Below are 18,803 nucleotides of genomic sequence, written 5' to 3'. Positions count from 1 at the left end.
GGGCTGGGGGAGCTTTGTGTTATTATGGGTGTGCTGACTTTTTATTGTGTGCATGAGCACTAATACATTCCCTGACAAATATATACTGATACACCATCTTGAGAGCTTTATTTCTACTCTATAGCTCTCACACTATTGTCATCATTTACTAGCAACTGCAGCTGTGGCATGCAGCCAGTTATCTCATACATGTTTACAAACACACCCATATCACAACAAGTTTTTGTTGTGTTAATATTTGGCTTTTATACTGTAAATCGTGACAAAAGCAAACACACACATCACCATCTGAAAAACCATAGTACCAAGTAATTGTTGGATTAAGTGTTTGAAAAGTTTGTACTATCCTGACCTCCAGTAATGGAAGGTTTAATGTTTCGTTTGAGGATCTAGCATCTTGTCCATGCTGTAAAACATCATGAGAAAAATTAGATAAATTGGACAGTTTTATTTTTCAAAGTTTGGTGGATTGAGAGAACTGTGATGTTCATCTACAGAATCTATTCAATCGAATCTATCTTTAGTCTATTATTTTCTGTCTGTATTCGTTAAGTCTTCTTAAGTCAGGGTGTAGAAAAAGCAGCATTACCTCCTTGTGTTGCACTGTTTGGTGTCTGGATGCATCACAATGTGATCTATGGTGTAAGTTTACATATTCAAAATTGTTCTGGGAATTTATGATAACAGATAAAAGTACACAACCCTGTTCCTGTATTTAGGCAGCAATGAAGGGCTGGAGTGCAAAGGTAGATAACTACCTCCTCCAGTAGCAGTGGCTGTTCTAGGGATTAAACTAAGTCCACTAATAACTAAAGTTCATTGATTTGTTCATCAACATCAAATTGCATCACAATAGCTGTCATTTAATTTCCACTCATTTGGTTTCCCAACAATATTAAGATGTGATTTTATTTTTGGAAATAGTTTGTTGCAGTTGATTTGCTCTCAGATTCTTTTTTTACTTCCCCGTGGTTATCTCTCGTTCTCTGTTTGTCAATATGTTCATCTATATCTCTTTTTCCCACTCTCCCCTTCTCTCTCTGTAAAGCTACTATCAGTAGTAGGCCTGACAGTGACGGGGTAGCAGGGGAATGCTGACTGTCCCCTTTTGCTGCTGAGCAGCACAAAATACACAAGATGGAAAACCTCCTCAGAACCCTGCACTGTTGTCAGCCTCTCTCCTTTGTCTGTTTGTTTGGCTCTTCTCCTTTCCTCTCTGTCAGAGATCAAAACGATCTAACATCCGGAGATATCACATCACACAACACGGACATGAACCTCCATGGAAGAGTATTAAAAGACTAAACCTCTATAGACTTCAGAAAAAAAAGACAGCCCAGAGGGCCAAGTTCATGTTGCAGAGGAACCAAAAATAATAATTTTGCTGCTTCAGAGAGCAGAGATCATTCTCTCATCTTTTTTTAAGTATCAGAAAGGGGGAATGAAAGAAAAAAAACGTGGGGGGGGGGGGGGGGTTGGAGAGATAGATAGGTTCACCTCCATTTGTAATCTAATCTCATCCTGACTCTGAGCTGTTTGAAGTCATGTCAAGACAAATAGGCTTTGATCATGTGAACCTGATGAACTGAGGAAGCAGAGGGGAGAGTTTTACTTCTCTGGTGCAGCACTTCTTCTGATTGTCTGCTGGTTCAACAAGGGGGGGGGGGGGGGGGGGGAGAATTTGAATATTGCAGTGCTACTCATGTACTGAATGAATATGTAAAACAGTCACCATATGCCTGTAAACCACTGTGCTTTGAACCATTATTCAAGATATAAAGTGCAGTAAATTCTACTTTTTTCCCATGTCTCTCTTGATTTGAGGTGTAAATTGTACAAAATTGCACAAATTGTTTTGGTCCTATCTAGTCATTGTCATTCAGTGCTGCCTGTTCTGCACTTAACTGTCTTAGGGCTGGAGGATATGACCCAACATTTTATCAAGATAAAAATTCTCATATCAGTAGATATCAATTATTATTCACAATAAATGTCACAGTGTGTTCTGACTGTAGACTGTGGTTTTAAACTCACAAATAATGGCGTTGGACTTTAGTTTTATTGCCATTGATTAAATATATATTTCGATAACAAATTTTGTATTGTTTTATTGCAAAGCCCTATTGTGTCTTTCGCTGTGCCTTATCATATCCTGTTACATTTTGCCAATTCAGTAACACTAATGCACACACACACACACACACACACACACACATATAGATATAGATATAGATATAGATGGTTAAAAGTCTCATTATCACCTCGCTAAAAATCAGCATGTGAACTGAACATTACAATATTGACTGTTCATATGATGTATTGCAGGGCTGGGTAAGCTTTAGAGAGGCTAGTTGTATCTAACTAGTAGTAGCTTAGCATTATTTCAATTGTGCATTTAGGTCAGTAGTGTTTGACTGCATTCGGCCTCATGTCTTATTTGTTGGCAGGGGAACACACTTGAGCGCTTTACTCCTGCACCTCTGATAAGCTGTTATGTGTCCTGGTTCCTGATTGGACAGTGCACTGTCACACTCTCCCATCTTTTTATTGCCACCCCTCTGTCCTGCCAAAAACAATGATGTCACCCTTGTTGCTATGGCACACTGTGGAGCAAGCAGGAACATGCCGGAGAGACAGGGAGGGAAAAGGAAGGAAGGCTTCTGTGTTATTGAAGCAGAGCTAAAACTAAACATACATGGGGAACACTGGTTGAATAGAGAACATTTTTTACTACATTACAAAGCCTTTTCAGTGTGTGTGTGTTTGTGTGTGTGTGTGTGTGTGTGTGTGTGTGTGTGTGTGTGTGTGTGTGTGGCACTGCCCTATAAATGACTGGATGTTACTGTTTTCAGATCAGTTAAAACCGGTTTGTACCCAGCTTCTATGACCTCATGCATCGGAAAGTTGTTATTTGCTCCTCCACTGTCCACTAGTTTACTGGTTACTTCCTCTGTTGATTTAAGCAACTTAGAAAACGTCTGCAGTAAACATACTGCACCATGTTATCTTTCCAATAGTATTCAAAGTCCAGGTTTTATGTAGAACATTTTCAAGTTTGATATTTCACTTTTTAAATATTCAAAATCAACCCAGTTTGTCAAAATCTGCAGAATACACAAAAATAACGTATAGCAGATCCATTGCTACTTTTTGCTTTGGTGTATTATGGTTTCCTGTATACATTGTAAGTTATGTCCTTTGGAAGCATTGCAGAATAAGCAGCACAAAGATTTCAATCAACACTGATTGAATGCTAAAGTCTCTGCAGTGCTGCCTGTCAGTACCAATGTGCATTCTGCAACATTAATACAGGATAAATATATATTTCTCCAAAATATAATCAGCAATGCAGCTTAGTATGGGTTTATTTTTTAAATTATTTGAAAAGAAACAGGAACAACCAGTTTATGTTGCATTGCAGCTGGGGTTGGTGTCTAGCATTAGTAACTTATTTTCCTTCGGATGGGAGTTGTTATAGAGAAAGCTGTGAGTTGTAATAGGAGTTTGAATCCAAGCTTAATGTTTTGTTTGGGAAACGTCAGACAGATACATGAGGCCGAAGCAGTGGAAAGTCCCCGTGCTGAGACAGAGCCAGTGGTAGTTTTCCTGATTCTCTTCAGCTTTTTTACTCCCACTCCCCGACCACTCTGTAGGTCTTCTGTAACAGGGGCTGGAGGGAAGCAGAGAGAAATAGTTCACAACACAAACACACATGCAGAACCCATCCACAACTATTTCTTCCAAAACATTCACAACCAGATACTTCTGCTTATGGCAGAGGTTTGTGCCGCTCTCAGCAAACTGTATGTCAACAAAATCCAAAGTTTGAGCTGAAGCACAGCCGGTACAGTAAAACACTGTCATGAACTAGTTTTTGCGGTCTCACTGTTTAAAGAGGCAATAAAACAGTCGCCTTCTACTTGAAAATACCATCATTTTGACTAACTACTATAATTGACATTTATGGCTATGCTGCCTGTTTAAATCGAATGCACATGAGTTGACGGCAACTTCACATCCATCGCTTCAGTTTCATTCATGTTTGAAATGTCCAAAATTGTGGTTAACTCTTGCTTTATAGTCTTTATAAATATTAATGATATCTCTTCTTCCCTTGCTCTTCTTCAACCTCAGGTGAAGCAGCTTTGAGGGGGGACCCCAGGCTCCAGTCCTTGTCCCTGTCCTCGTCCTCCTCCTCCTCTTCGTCATCGTCGTCCTCATCCTCCTCCATCTCCAGCCACAGGACAGGTCCTCCTCCCATTAGCCCTACCAAGAGGAAGCTGAATGGGGAACAGGGGGACAGCGACATGGACGACAACGAGCATGTGGCAAAGATGAGCCGACTGTTTGCTGCACAGCTGTGAGTACATTCACTGAGGCTGACCAGACACTTGCACACATTCTATTAAAATCCATCAGAGAGACCTTGAAATTGTTATTTTCCAGATACTAATTTCCTGAGGTGCAAGGAAAGGGATCTGCTATTCCCCACGTCTTCTCTTTTCTGTCTCTCTCCTTTAAAACAAAAACAAACTGTATCCTGTGAAGAAGCCACCATGCTCCTAGAGGCTTCATATACACAGAAAACTCGCTGTTTTTAAAAGAAGTGTTTTTTTTTTATATTTCTGTTGGCCTTGTGTTTGTCCTCGCTTGGTAAAAGCTTTGCACAAGCAGGCCTTCTCAGAAGTCCCAGTTTGGACCCCAGGGTGCTACGCCAGGTTTAGCTGGCTCCACAGTGTTCTGCTTATAGCCGCAGCTCTCTGGAAGCTTGGAAACAGGGACTGCACAACAGAAAAATGACTCACATCTCCAGCGTTCCCACATTCCCGCTTCCAGAGATTCCAGAGATTCTGTAGCGCTGATTGGTAGTGAAGGACTGCTCGGGCCCGGGCACTGGTGTCACAGATCTCTTTCTCTCTGCCCCTCGTTCTCTCAGTTTGACTGAGTCAGTCATGGGACTCCAGCCACTTCTATTTATTGCAGAGCCAGTCAATGAGGTTAGAGCTGTGCAGTCTTTCATGCATGCTTTTTTAATGTCACTTGATTCAATCATCTATTTGTCACTCACAGGCCGGTGAGGTGACAGAATAGAACACTATAAATTGTACACTGGATTCACTAGAAGCCTTGGATGAAGAGTAGAGTACAGTTACTGGCAGTGTATTAATATAGCTGAGCATCTGCAAACACATAAATCATCATCAGTCAATCAAATGTTATTTGTAGAGCCCATTGTCACAAATCACAATTTGTCTCATAAGGCTTAACAAGGTGCGACATCCTTTGTCCTTTACCCTCAACAAGAGTCAGGGAAAACTACCACATAAAGTAATGGGAGGATGTGCATGTTGCTCACATTTGTGCATGTTTGCACATGTGGAAACTTTTGTTTACTTTCATGTCTTAATGAATGTTTAATATGAGTTTTTTTGAGTTGAATCTACTTTTTCTCCTCCAGGACCTTAATTTGCCATGATCTTGATGACCCACACATACACAAACTCACAAAACCAGCCATGCTTTGGCGGCTGATGAATATTGTTTGTGCTCTTGGCCGTGTGACAGTAAAGGAATCTACTACTGTTATATCAAGTTGTTCAAGAAGAACAAGGGGAAGGGTCTTTTGGTCCTTCGTCTTGTGACTCTCTGGGCTCGCACATAACAAAGGATTAGCTTGTGCGTTGTGACATTTGTGCAGAGTCATCTCGTTTTCTATTATGTATGTGTCAGTGGTGGGAGAATTAACATTGTACACTGCAGTAAATCCATCTTCTCACTCGGTGTGTTTGTCCGTGTCTCAGTCGTTGTTGAATCTCGGAGAGAGATTTTTTTCATGCACAGTGCGGTTGACTTTTGCATACACTGATCCTCCTACTCGTGTATCGCAAGTTGGATTTCATTAATTAAGTTGGGGTGCTAAGTTACAATCAGACTTATTGTAATATCAGCTTTCAGTTGGTGTTGCAAGTTTTGGGTTCTGTAAAAATAAAACTTATGCAACATTAAAAGAAAACATGCCTGCAGTGGTTTCTTTTACACTTGCTCATTGTTGCATGATTATGTGCTGGGAATAACCTGCGATAAGCCAATCCTTTTATTTAATCTTCATTTTGACTATGACCTTGAAGTCATTTGACTGTTTGACTGTAGGTAAATCTCCAACCAAGGAGAGCCAGTTTTATTTGACTTAAATCCAGATTCAGGGCTTTCTAGTTTACATAGCTTCTTCGGGATATTTAATTTCATGCTGGAAACCTATTTGCCTCAGGGCCATCCTAACTGCGTCTTATTTTGAGTCATTTAGTTTGAGGTTTTCTCCTGGGAGATTATTTCCCTGGCAAAGGTAACTGCTTAGTTACTTGTAAAAACCTGCATTCAGAGTCAGCCTCTGAAAAGTTCTTTCTTTCTTTTAACTGCTGTGGCCATCCAAAGAACAGTGATTACACCAAAGTGGAGAATGATCGGTTGTCGTTACAGAAGAAATCAAAGCTAAAAATAGCGTCTAAAAGAAAACACTGGAGGGCACTTTGCATTCGACTCATCCTTATTTAACATGCATGAGCTCTCTGCTTCATTGAACTCGTTTGTCAATCATAGGAGCAGTGATTAGGTGTAATTTGAAAATGATGGACTAAGTTCTTGGGAAGAAGCTAGAAAGCAAACCAGAGAAAGAGGCCCTGTAACCCCCCACCACACACACACACACACACACACACACACGCACACGCACACGCACACACGCACTCACTCACTCACTCACTCACTCACTCACATACATACAGTTCAGATATCCAGAGATTGTTATCTGATACCACACTAGCTGTTGGATTTTGCTAGCTGCTTCTGTCCATGTAGTTCGTGTTTTGTCTGCAGGGATTTCTCTGCACAATGTTGACTTTTCCTGCTTTTTTGAAGCTTTTGTGTTCAGTCTCCTCTTTTGCAAAAACATACCTTCTCATATGTTTTGCTTGAATGGCAGTTTTCATTCAAGCTGACCTGGTCTAATGCTAAATAATGTGTGTTGTTATTGAGTTGTGTGTCGTAGGTCGTCTTTTGTCTGTGAGTTCAGTCAAATTTTCACTCAGTGTTGACACAGGCAGACACCTGACACCTTAGATATTGGGCGTGGCCGGGAAGATGGAAACTCAAGTTATCTCTGTTGTCTGATCAGATTGCGTTAAAGTGCAACTGAAGTGAGAGAAGGAAAACCATGAACCAAATTAGTACTTTTTATTTGGGACAGTATGAAAAGTTTTTGCTGTGAAGCTTTGCTGATATGTAGATATGTCGTCTGCGCTGACTCTGCATGTGTTTGTGCAAGTATGTACATGTGTCGTTGTGTGTGCTGTCTATACATGTGTGTGGGCTTGCTCAGCTGTGGATCATCCATTTGTGTGTGTGTGTGTGTGTGTGTGTGTGTGTGTGTGTGTGTGTGTGTGTGTGTGTGTGTGTGTGTGTGTGTGTGTGTGTGTGTGTGTGTGTGTGTGTGTGTGTGTGTGTGTGTGTGTGTGTGTGTGTGTGGTGAGTGGGCTCCTTGTCAGGCAGCAGGGTCTAAGTTCTCATTTCTCTGAGGAGTAGGAGGAGTCTTGAACAAAGAAGCCTTATCCTGTCCACTGGAGCCTGCGGGCTGGAAGCTTGCTGCTGCCTGCTCGCCTGCCTGCCTCCCTGCCTGCCTGCCAGCCACTCGGCAGTTGTAGACCCGCGAGTATAAAAGTCCTCTTGCTCAGCTCTTTCATCCCTCTTTAAAAATAAGAGCCAGTCACAGATCAGGAACTCGCATTGGCTTTTAATTAGGGAATAAAGCTGGGCAATATGTCAGAATTTAGGTATTTATTCTCTTTGATTGCAACCATATTTTGTGGATTTGTTGTCATTAGAGCTGGTACAATAGTATACAAGTATTTAATATCACTATTGCAATATGCTATAATTGCAATGACTAGATGTTGAATTAGATAAATAAATATCCATCAGTTTCATTTCAACAGCAGCACTGCCTTAAACCCTTTGCATGGGACTTAAGGATCACTACTGACCAAGAGGTCATCAGGTCATTATATAAGTCTGCTATCTGTTAGTTCTGTTGTAATAAAGTTGAATTAATTACAATGTCACAATAGTTAAAAAGCAGTTATAAAGGTACATACAGTACTGTTATAATACATTTAAATAGTTATACTACAGTTATAATGAAATGAATCAAAGCAGAACTACTGGTGCTTTTATTCTGAAGCACCCAAATTCTCTCTCACACAAAGTGTTCATGTAGTTGCTGTGAATTTGAGACGAGAGGACAACAACAGCTGGCAGTCAGCTGGTATCAGTTCGAAAGTTGAACTGTTACAGTTAAATGGGAGAAGTTATGCACTGGGTGTAGCAAGTCGCAGTTTGAACTAACAGCTCTCCACCTCACTTGCGGATGCTAACAGGCTAACGGCTAACCTTTACATTCTTGTGTATATTAAACTTTCTTAGTGTAAATAATAAGTCAAATGTTGCTTCTAGATTTAGTTTGGCAATTCTGTAATCATCAAAAAAGAATTGCAATACTTTTTTGTTCAACTCCTCGTAGTAATTGCTTGGAAGACATCCCTCTTCTTGCTCACATTCTCTAAAATAATGCAAAGTTTTTTCACTGATTATTTGACTTGGTTTAAAACCAGCCACATGTACAGTGAATCAGAGGTTTGAAATGAAGCTTCATTCTTTTAGCAGAGTGTAATCTCACATTTATTCATGCTGTGCATAGAAGACCTAAAAGCAAAATCCAAGTTGGTCAGTTTACTGCAGTAAGTACTGTAGCATTTAGAAGCTGCAGCTGCTTTTTACTGGGAACTTCATCAGCAAGTTGTTCTCATGGAAGTTTCTCCAGAGGCCAAATGGGGAGAAAATCTCTTTTTCTCTTCCTCTCTTTTTCTCCCCGTCTTTCTCTCTCTCGTGTGCGCGTGAGCAGGGTCAAAGCTGCTGAAGTCATTGTTACCCTATTGACTATTTATATATTGTGTGAGCATGCGAGAAAAGGAGGGAGAGCATGTTTTTTTTCCAATGTGCGTGTTTGTGTGCGCGCATGTGCGTGCGTGTTCACATGTTTTCTTTGCCTTCTTGTTGTGGTTATTCCCATATCCGATCTGTCCCAGCTTTAATAACAAAGGATTTTCTTCAGCTCTCTGTCTCTGCAGTCATACAACTGGCAAATGTGCGTTTGATTTCTATCAGCATCTGCATGAGTGAAAATGTGAAAGATTTAAAACAGTTGCTTGGTCTTTCTAACATGCTTTAGGCATCATGTAAGATTTAACATAGCGTCTTCATTGATACTTTGCAATAATTTATATTAAATGTTGTATGCCAAAGAAGATAATTTGACAACAACAATATACAGTATCTAAATTATACCTGTTGAAGTGTATTTCGCGAGTTTTGGCAAACCTATCCTAAGACTGCACTGAGGATGCAAATATTAATGCCTGGGCTGATCAGAGTAAACTGTGCAGAGATGTTTGTATACTTTAGAAAACATAGTCCGGGTAAGTCCTGTGAAGCTGTGTGTGTATGTATATATATATATATATGTATGTATAATAGCCATTTTGTGGGTTTCTGCAGACCTCGCAGAGCTTGGGTCTGGTTGTAACCTGTGGTTGAGCCTTCATCATGTCTTCTTTTTTTCTTTTTTGTCATCTTCTGTCTACACCCTGATTTTTCCCAGATGTTTCCTGTGTGTATCTCTCTCTCCCTCCCTTCCTTGCTCTTTCTTTATTTATTTCGTAAAGGAGTAGGATGGAAACCTCTGCCCAACCAAAGATTTGTAGTGAGGTTTTCTCTGAAGACTTTGGAGCACAATTGTGAGAAAAAGCTCAGAGCTTTTACAGCTGCTGTATCTTTGCCTCAAAGTAAAATATGGTTAGCTCACCAAATTGGCAGTCTCTAACCCTAGCACACTTTTAAAAACCAACCCATATTTTTAAAGTCATTGTTCCACTTGTTTTATTTAGATTTTCATTGTGGCAATTAGACAGGTTTGCACATACAAAGGACAAATTACTGGTTCTTACTTTTTTACAAGAATACAGACACATAACTGTGTTTTTTTTTTTAATCTTGAGAAATTCAAACACATGATCATGGTTATGATCTTTAACTTGAGGTTAACTTGAAGACAGGCTGTCATGTGAATGGTTACTTAAAAGGCAGTATATAATGACAGATCCAAGTAGTTTTGTCCAGGATATATGACTATACCATTTATGAGGGTTTGACTGGTCGGGTTTTAAATTAAGGGATCTTTCAGTGAGTGCCCGCCGCAGGGCTCGGTCAAACATTTCCATTTTTAACTGAAAAAAGAATCAGTGCTCTCCCTTTTTTTTCAAATCACATTCAAAGTAGAGGCGCTCCACCTTGTGACCATAGTCAAATGTTTTTAATATTCTAAAATGAGTTACAGAAAAAATTATTGAAATTTTCTTTCTTTTGTTGACGTCCAGCCTGTCTTACGGATGCAACGTGTAAAGCAATCTTGAATAGTGAAACAGTGCTCGAATCTGGCAAGGATGAGAACAACAAATCAAACACACCCCTCTAGGCTCTTTGTGTCTTTAGGAAGTAGCAAACACCAACATCATCTGATTCCAGTCACAGCCCATTGAAGTCACATCCCTTGTGTAGACTGTAGCCATTAGTGGTGTTTGAATATTCTTAACATTATCAAACATCATAATTTATTGTTGTCTCTAATTGGGAGATATATGAAGGAAACGACTGAAACTCATGTTAACTTAATACAGTTACTGACCAGTGAGCAGCCAAAACAGAAAAGTCGGTCCTGGGCACTGACACCTGTGATAAGCTATTTATTGTTTTCTCACTGAAAACAAATATTACAGTGAATAATATAAAAACAACTGAGTGCCACACATCAACAAAGGCTACAGGGAGAGAGGAAGAGTGTATGATCATGTCAGTATTTTCAGATTTTAGTACCAGACACTGAACTTTAAACAACTTAAGGAGTTAGCTCCATGAAGTGGGCTACGTAGGTAGCTGGACACAAGTACTTCAGGAAAGTATCTCATAATGGTGCCAACATTAGACTGTGATATGTGATGACATCCCCAATAACAGTTACTTATGTGCATACGGTGGTTTGAACTTGAATTTATCTTTGGATTTCACATCTACTCCGTTGTTTGAGACATTTAATTGACATTTCACTGGTCAATCAACTTGCCCTGCATTAACTTTGACTAGCCCTGGACCATCAGATCATTGGTCAGACCCTGTAATGTGTTAGCTTTCTCCTTGATAAAGGCTAAAGTTTTATTTTGTAGTAAAATTATTAAGCCACTTATGGTAATCTCTGCTAAAACGGTCACTTCAGCAGGCAATAACAGATTTGGCTATTGACGAAAAACCTTCAGCAGCTGCATAAGGATGCTGCCCCATATTGATGCTTGATCCTAAAGTGACAAGTAACTCAGTGAAAAAAGTAATATTCAGCTGCTTCACTGATCTCTTTCTCTTTTTCAACTTTTTGCCACATGTTGTCTTCCCTTATAGGAGCCAAGTCTCCGAGTTCTTTACGTTTCAAAGGCTGTCTCCCTCGGTTTCCCACTTTTAGCTCTCAACCTCTCATCTAGCCCCAGAACTGGCAGCCCTCTGTCTCTGCTCTCGCCCTTGTTACCAGCCCCATGCCCATCTCTCATGCGTAGCCCTCCCTGTCCGCCCTTTCCCTCCTCTCCCTCTCTCCCCAGCTGCAGCCCTAACGATAATTGAGAGGTGAGTAAGAGAGACAAAGGCACAGTGGGTTTTGAATGCATGATCCCTGGCATGAATTGTGGTCCGGGGTTTGGTGGGCAATCAGGCGAGGGGAAGGCGGGGGCGGTGATGGATTCAACAGCCATGCCATTCATTGGTTGGATTTGTTGATCCCGTTCACTGGCTCCGGTGACGGCCCCTCTTGTGTGAGGATGTGGGCATGCCCACTCGTTGGCAATGATTAAAGTTTGGAACAACTTCCACAACCATACTGAAGACCCAGCTGCTGGGACAGGGATGAGAGATCAACCTTTGTTTTCTGTTCAGCCATTTAGCTGAATATAAGAGTTTGTAGAATTTGATTAAAAGTCGATGTGTCCTTTAGCAACAATATATTGAACTTGTGCACAGTTTGGTAATTATTATGACCTGATTTTAATGCGATTAATGCAACAAAGAAATTATTTTTGACTATTGTAGAAAAAGGGAACTTGAAAAAAACTAAAAGCTGGATGTTGAGCCATCGGCCTGGGTTTGTGTAAGAGCTGCCAAGTCTCTCCCTCCATAACCCTCAGGAAGTTTGCAGCAGATTGTGAGAGAAAAAGAAGAAAGAAAGACAAAGAGAGAAAACAGGGAGGGGGGTCTCCCTGCTAATGTAAGCTCTCGGCACAAACGAAGGAAACTACCGACCTCACTCTTTCTTATCGTAGAGGTCCGGACCATTCACATGCAGCCACCCCCACCTCTCCTCAGCCTTTCCTCTCCCCCTCTCTGTATTCTGCGGAGACTATTTATTTGTGGAGGACGGTGCTGTGGGCTCCAGATGCTTGACCCAGCAGTCAGGTTGCCTGGTCACATGGATCTACGATTGTTAGCCTGAACTTGTTGTTTTGCATCCAAACAAACCTTAAAGAGCGGCTGCAGCTTTTTTTTCCTTCTTTTCCCTTTTGAGTCCGCTGTGTGTTCTCGCTCAGACCTTTTCACATGGGTGGGAAATGCCTCCACACAGTATCTGGTTGAAGAATAAAGACAAGATTTCATGTCGTTTTCTGCCCTCAATTGTTTCAGCGCAACTTATTTAAAGTAGATTTTAATTGCCTTTACCCAACTGAGGCTTCATTGTCTATGTATAGTGTGTGTTACAGTGTAGAAGGGAGGAAAGGCGGTGTATGTGTGTTGATTTGTGAAGAGATGTGGGGAAGCATGTGGGTGTTTGAAGCCTGAGAGAGAGGAAGAGATAGCAAGAGCCTAGTACAGTAAATCTCGCTCCCTGTAACTGGGCCTCAAATTGTAGGAGGGGAGTGGAGCTGCAGGAAGGGTGTAATACACAGTCCAACACACACACACACATGCACACAGACCACATTTGACGCACAGAGGAAAATAATTGCTACCTGTTAAACTGCAAGCAAGTGTGCACAATATCAGGCCCAACCACTTCACTACGTATTACAGTCATTATCATCAGAGCTGGGAGCCGGAGAAAAAAGAAGCCAAAATCTGAGTTGTATTAAACTGTCACTATTTTAATCCCTCGTCTTTATCTCTGCGTTTTCAATGAAGAGCAGGAGTTTTTTTGGGAGGTGGTTGGAAGTGACTCTCTCAAATGGAATGGGAATGTTTGTGGCCAGTTCACCTTCTGTCAAAGTGTGTTGTGGAATAGACGTCAAACGAAAGAAAACGGTACAAAATAGAACGTAAATATGTCAACAACAGCGTTGGCAAGATATGTTGAAAGTGAGACGCAGCTGCACTCAGCCCTCATCTTGGCTTTTTACTTTTTACGCTGCAGGATTTTCCAGGTTCTCATCTGGACAGCAGTGAGTGCAGCTGTCCTCAGGCTCCCTTGGGAGATAAAGTAGATTTTTGTGATTTTGAACTTTGTGCCCCTTTGCCCCTCTGTGCAGGGGCAAGTTTGTAGTTCATCCATGTTAGATAATTTTAGTGTTCCTTCCAAGAAAAGAGAGTTTATGTGTGAGCATGTGCTCGTACAAAATAGTCTTATCAATCTATCCTCCAGCAATCAAGAGAGTGTATGTTTTAGATCAGTATCAATAGCATCTGCTGGTCCATTTACAATTGTCCTTTTGTTCATCTTCTCTGTTGTCGCCCTCATCTCATTCTCTCTTAACAGCCTTTTACCACCTTTTCATTTTGTAAATTTCCACCAGTCTCTTCTCCTTTTTCTCTCATCCCTCTCTCAGGTTTGAACATTTGATAGCCAGTGTAGTTTTGGATCCAGTATCTTGTTAGAAAAATACGAAAATTACTTTAAACTTCAGAATTTTTTTTCAAATGTTCCTTTTATTAAGCAAAGAACAATATTTTTTTAATAATTGGAAGCGGAATACAGAATCTAGAGTAAATTTACTCCCGTCATACCCTAACCCCTGACGGACATTAGACATTAAATTAATCTGCCTTGTGATAATTAATGTGGTTCTTTATCTCAATCTCTATTTCCTAGGAAACCTAATGGAGACTATCGCAGCTCCCCGGTCTCTAAGGACCGCAGCCGGAGCCCCAGCGAGCGAGTGGTGGTGCCCGGTGGTCTTGCAGTCCACAGCAACCATCTGTACAGCCACGCACACCACCACCATCTGCACCTGGCCAGCTTAGCCGGCATGGACCAGCCACTGGCGTTAACCAAAAACAGCATGATGGAGCCTGCACGAAGCAGCACAGCAGCCATGACCACAGTGCCGCAGGCCGTCAGCGCCATGGAACGCCAGCAGGTAACATGCCCATCTTTTTACATCCTGACTACATCATTTGAAAATTTTCATGTAAACCTCAGCTCTGGTATGACCTCCTTATGATGTGACTGTGCTTTCATCAGAGTTAATTGAATGGTCGACAGGAGGAGGTTTGCAATTGATTTAAAACCCTGTTGGCAACTGAATCATTCCCTTAAACCTCAACTCTTCTCCTGCTCTGTTTCCTTTACTATAATATTTCCCAAGCTCTATTTACTCTTCTTGCACCTTCTCCTAACAAGTCTTGTTTCATTGTTGGCCAACATTTATAAGAGAGAAGTCGGCAATGATGTAACTTAAACGTTGAATTTGGTCTCTTATGTTTCAGAATCGTCCTTCAGTGATCACATGCGCTCCAGCCAACAACCGCAACTGCAACCTGTCTCACTGTCCAGTCTCTCACAATGGCTGCTCAAGCCTCACTAACAACTACAGGAGAGCCAACAGTGAGTGCACTCATGCACATGCATTTGTACAAACACTCACACGTGACATGCTTGTTGTGTTTCTTCTGTTATTTTAGCAATTTTTGATTTGGGTTAAAGGAACAGTTGAACACAATAATGAATCACTATTGACTATTACCAGTAAACCTTTATTGGGTGGATTTTTTGGGATGGTTTAAAACTTCTCCCTGGGGGCACATGAAAGCACATCAGCTCACTCTCTACATTCAGTCTGACTTCTATAACTAGTGATGCTCTTTATGACCCATCAGTTGTTGTAGTGCAGCCGCAGAACGCTTTGTTAACAGTCTTGCCTGTTATCTGTGTAGTTTAAGTCCTTTGAGGCTTCTGCTCTGTGTCAGTCATGTTTTTTGTGGGTTGATAACTTCACTGTGGCTGGTTTTTTTTATGATCGCAGTGAAATCCCTATGATCTCATTGAGGTTAACAGTGAAATTTAAACTGCGAAGAAAAAGTGAAGTAGATGTTGGAGTTCGTTTTTTCCATTGAAATAAAAAACACATTACTAGTGTTTCAGCTGATGTTGGGTAATAAATAACCCACTGCCTGTTATACAAGTGAGTTTTATATCACCATGGGGACTAAAACATCTCTGTTTCCTTCTCTCCCCCTCCACCCCCCCTCCTCCCTCGCTCTTCTAGCCAACACAGCCTGCGACCCAGTGATTGAAGAGCATTTCCGCCGCAGCCTTGGGAAAAACTACAAAGAGCCCGAGCCGGCCACCAACTCCGTGTCCATCACTGGCTCTGTGGACGACCACTTCGCCAAGGCGCTGGGCGAGACCTGGTTGCAGATCAAAAACAAGGGGAGTCCCTCGTCGTCCGGCAGCAGCCCAAACTCCTCCCCCGACAGTCACATGATCAACCACAACCACTCCCCATCTGTGGTCTCCTGAAGGGCCCGAGAGATTTTTAGAGGGATTTGCCCCCCCTGCTTCCCCAGCCCCCCACAGCCCACTCCCAATCATCCCGACTCCAACATCCATGTCCCTGTCACTCTGTCGGTCTGTCACCAGCGTCCCAGAGGCAGCGCCCGCCTGCGGGTCGAGCCTGCTCTCTCCCTCTATGCACTCGTAGAGGATCAAATCAGCAATATCTAACAACTGTCCTCTGGTTTGCTAATGTCAGACAATAATCAGTCATGAGTGATGAGGGCTCAACTCTTGGACTGACAGGAGCATCATCGGGCAAGCGTCTGTAGTTATATGTACATAAAGAGAGGGAGGAGAGGCGGTGTTTTAATTATTCATTTTCTTTTCTTCTTTGTTGTTGTTGTTTTGTTTTTATTTTTAACAGTAGTTGTTGTGTACTGCTTCTGCGTTATGAGATGCCGGATGTTTGATAGAAGAGATGAGAAAGAACCACTTTGGAGAAAATAATCACAAACCACCTGACTGTGCTACCAAAGAAACCTTTAGACGTTGACGTTTATCAATGCCCAGATCAAAAACAACAAAAAGCCATCGACTTGGCTCCTCTCTGGTCTTTTTCTAAGTCTCTCACCTTCTCTCTCCTCTGTTTGTGTTACTGTACGTGTAAACTTAATCGATCGACTCGGTCTGATTTGCACTACTGCCATAGAAGGTGGGGGCTGACATGTCAACATCACAATCTGGCACTGTAAACACTGGGACTGAAAACCGAACTCAAACTGACTGAATTCAACATTTCTGGGACCTGGACATAATTTCATCCAATATTATTACCATGCTGCATTATTTATTCAATGCATTTCTGAAGAATGGAAAAACACATATCAGCACGGTTGGGGAGTAATAATCGATTTGGATACCGTGTTCCCCGATCATCAAAAATAATCTGATCTGGTTTAATTTAGCCATAAACTAAAAGAAGGTGGGTGAAAAGCAGAATCCCATCCCAAGCCATTTCACTTCCTGTTTGTTTATCACATGTAACATGTTAACTTATCGTTCCCCACCAGCAGCGTCAGAGTCCACATTAAGTCACACATGTGGGTGCAGGGAGCGAGCCTTATTAAATTTGGGGTGTAAACAATTAGTTAAACTGTGTGAGGAACAGGCCGCTCTTCAATTAAAGTAAACTGCTGTCACCATGGAAACTTACAGAAGCCTTACTCACCCATATTATTCCACATCTCTGCCATGAGAAATGAGGAAAATGCAGAGAAATATGTGCAAAAAATATCCCTTCAAATTCACATCAAGCCAACTGGAGTGTAAAGTATGAGGATGTAGGGTCTCAATCAGATTCTTCACCCACTGGTCTTTACCTGGTCAAATAATGTGCCAAATTGTTGTGCGGTGATTTGTTTTATGAGCACAGTCAGGTTTTTTTATCAAATCAGTGAGCGGTGGTGTTGATGGACGTGGTGCAAAGTGCAGCGGGTCGCAGAGCGCTGTTCGCAGAGACAATGAGCTTTGATGTGCTTCACGGGCTGAACTGAACTGCTGACAGCGACGGGGGGATAGATGACACTGCATGTCACTTTGTGGTTGAAAGAAAAGAAGATAAAAAAAAAAAGAACTGTCTGGCTTCTTGACCGGGGGAGAGAAGATTATTCAGATCTCTTCAAACACGCCCTTTGTTTTTGTGTCTCTTTGAACACGGGTGTTGTAATTATATTTGGCTGACACCCTGCTGCCCCTCCCTCCCTCCCTCCCCCCCTACACACTGTGGTTTGGTAGATTTCTATAAGGTTCGAAGGGTAAACTAATGCTTTTACAGATGCATGTATTTTTTCTTTTGTTTTTTTTAATAGCTGGTATCTATTAGTGTTTTTAAGCATTTCAATCTTAACTACTATTAGCCTTTTCATTTGGACGGTAGTTGTTACTTCTTTTGTTGTTAGTAACGGACATAGACACTATACACTCACTGCTGGGTCAGTTGTACTCCATATTATTATTGTTATTGTTATTATTACAGTTTTGTACTTTTGTTTTCCATTAATATCAGTATGGTAACAAACATCTGTAGTGGGACAAGCCTCCGGACAGGCTCTGTGTAACCATTGAGACCTGAGTTTCTCAAAACCAGCTCAGCACGACGGACGTGGTCGTCCGGGCGCTGAGTCGGCTTCGGGAGACGCTGCCCGTTAACGGTTTTCTTAAGATGTTGATCCATTGGTGGTACAGGATGCTACAGCCTTCAGCGTGACACCAGCTTGGCACAAATCGGTCTTCAGGGCCTTGTTTTCCACAAAGCCTGAGATACAGTAAAACAACGCGATTGTTGCGAGACTATTTGGGTGACGTCTTAAAACCGCCCCCTTCGCACCAGCCTCTACGTGCGCTCCAAGACGTACTAAGTAGAGGACAAGCTAGCAGGCTAGAGAGCTTTTGGAAAACAAGGTGTTGTTGATGGTCAGAGTTAGTGATGACGGCTCTCAGACATTTTTCTGACACATTGAAAAATGTCTTACACTCGTTTCAATTTTACCGCTCAAGAGAAAAAATAACATTGGAAACAACGTTGAGATGTAAAACGAACAAAACAACTCTGTGTGGATTCATGATGCGCCGTCAAAACTCTCTCAAACCTCAACAGATGACTCGTGTCCTGACTTGGTGTCCAGACTTTTTTTATTTTTGCTTTATATTTCACTGCTTTCTGTTCTGAACAACATTGTATTGTCGCTGCAGTTCCAGCTGCAGCCTGAAGAAATGAATTCTCCTCTGTAAAAAGAGCCTGCGCCACAGCCGCATACATTCCTCCTATAGGGAACTTTGTACAGGCCCCATTTACACTCAGTATCTCCACATCAACAGACCGAGCTGATAACCATCCACTTGTCCCAGAGTTCCCAGCGGACGTCTCGCTTGGTGTTGTGGAGACCTTGTTATTCTG

The 18,803-nt window shown here is 41.7% G+C and overlaps 1 protein-coding gene across 2 annotated transcripts in view; it reads left to right on the top strand.

Annotated features, from left to right (window-relative positions):
• Positions 1-17,466, top strand: part of vgll4b (vestigial-like family member 4b) — a 36,326-nt gene extending 18,860 nt beyond the window's left edge. For both annotated transcript variants that reach the window (XM_034585379.1, XM_034585377.1), the window contains 4 exons: positions 4,135-4,360; positions 14,222-14,489; positions 14,839-14,956; positions 15,618-17,466. In XM_034585379.1, the coding sequence (XP_034441270.1) occupies positions 4,135-4,360; positions 14,222-14,489; positions 14,839-14,956; positions 15,618-15,871 (866 nt within the window). In that variant the 3' untranslated portion in view covers positions 15,872-17,466. The remainder of the gene's footprint in view (positions 1-4,134; positions 4,361-14,221; positions 14,490-14,838; positions 14,957-15,617) is intronic.
• The last annotated feature ends 1,337 nt before the right edge of the window (positions 17,467-18,803 follow it).

The sequence above is a fragment of the Hippoglossus hippoglossus genome, chromosome 5 (assembly GCF_009819705.1).
Source record: "Hippoglossus hippoglossus isolate fHipHip1 chromosome 5, fHipHip1.pri, whole genome shotgun sequence".
In the NCBI taxonomy this organism is placed as follows: Eukaryota; Metazoa; Chordata; class Actinopteri; order Pleuronectiformes; family Pleuronectidae; genus Hippoglossus; species Hippoglossus hippoglossus.
The sequence above is the reverse complement of the archived record's forward strand: the minus strand, read 5'-3'. Positions and strand labels throughout refer to the sequence as shown.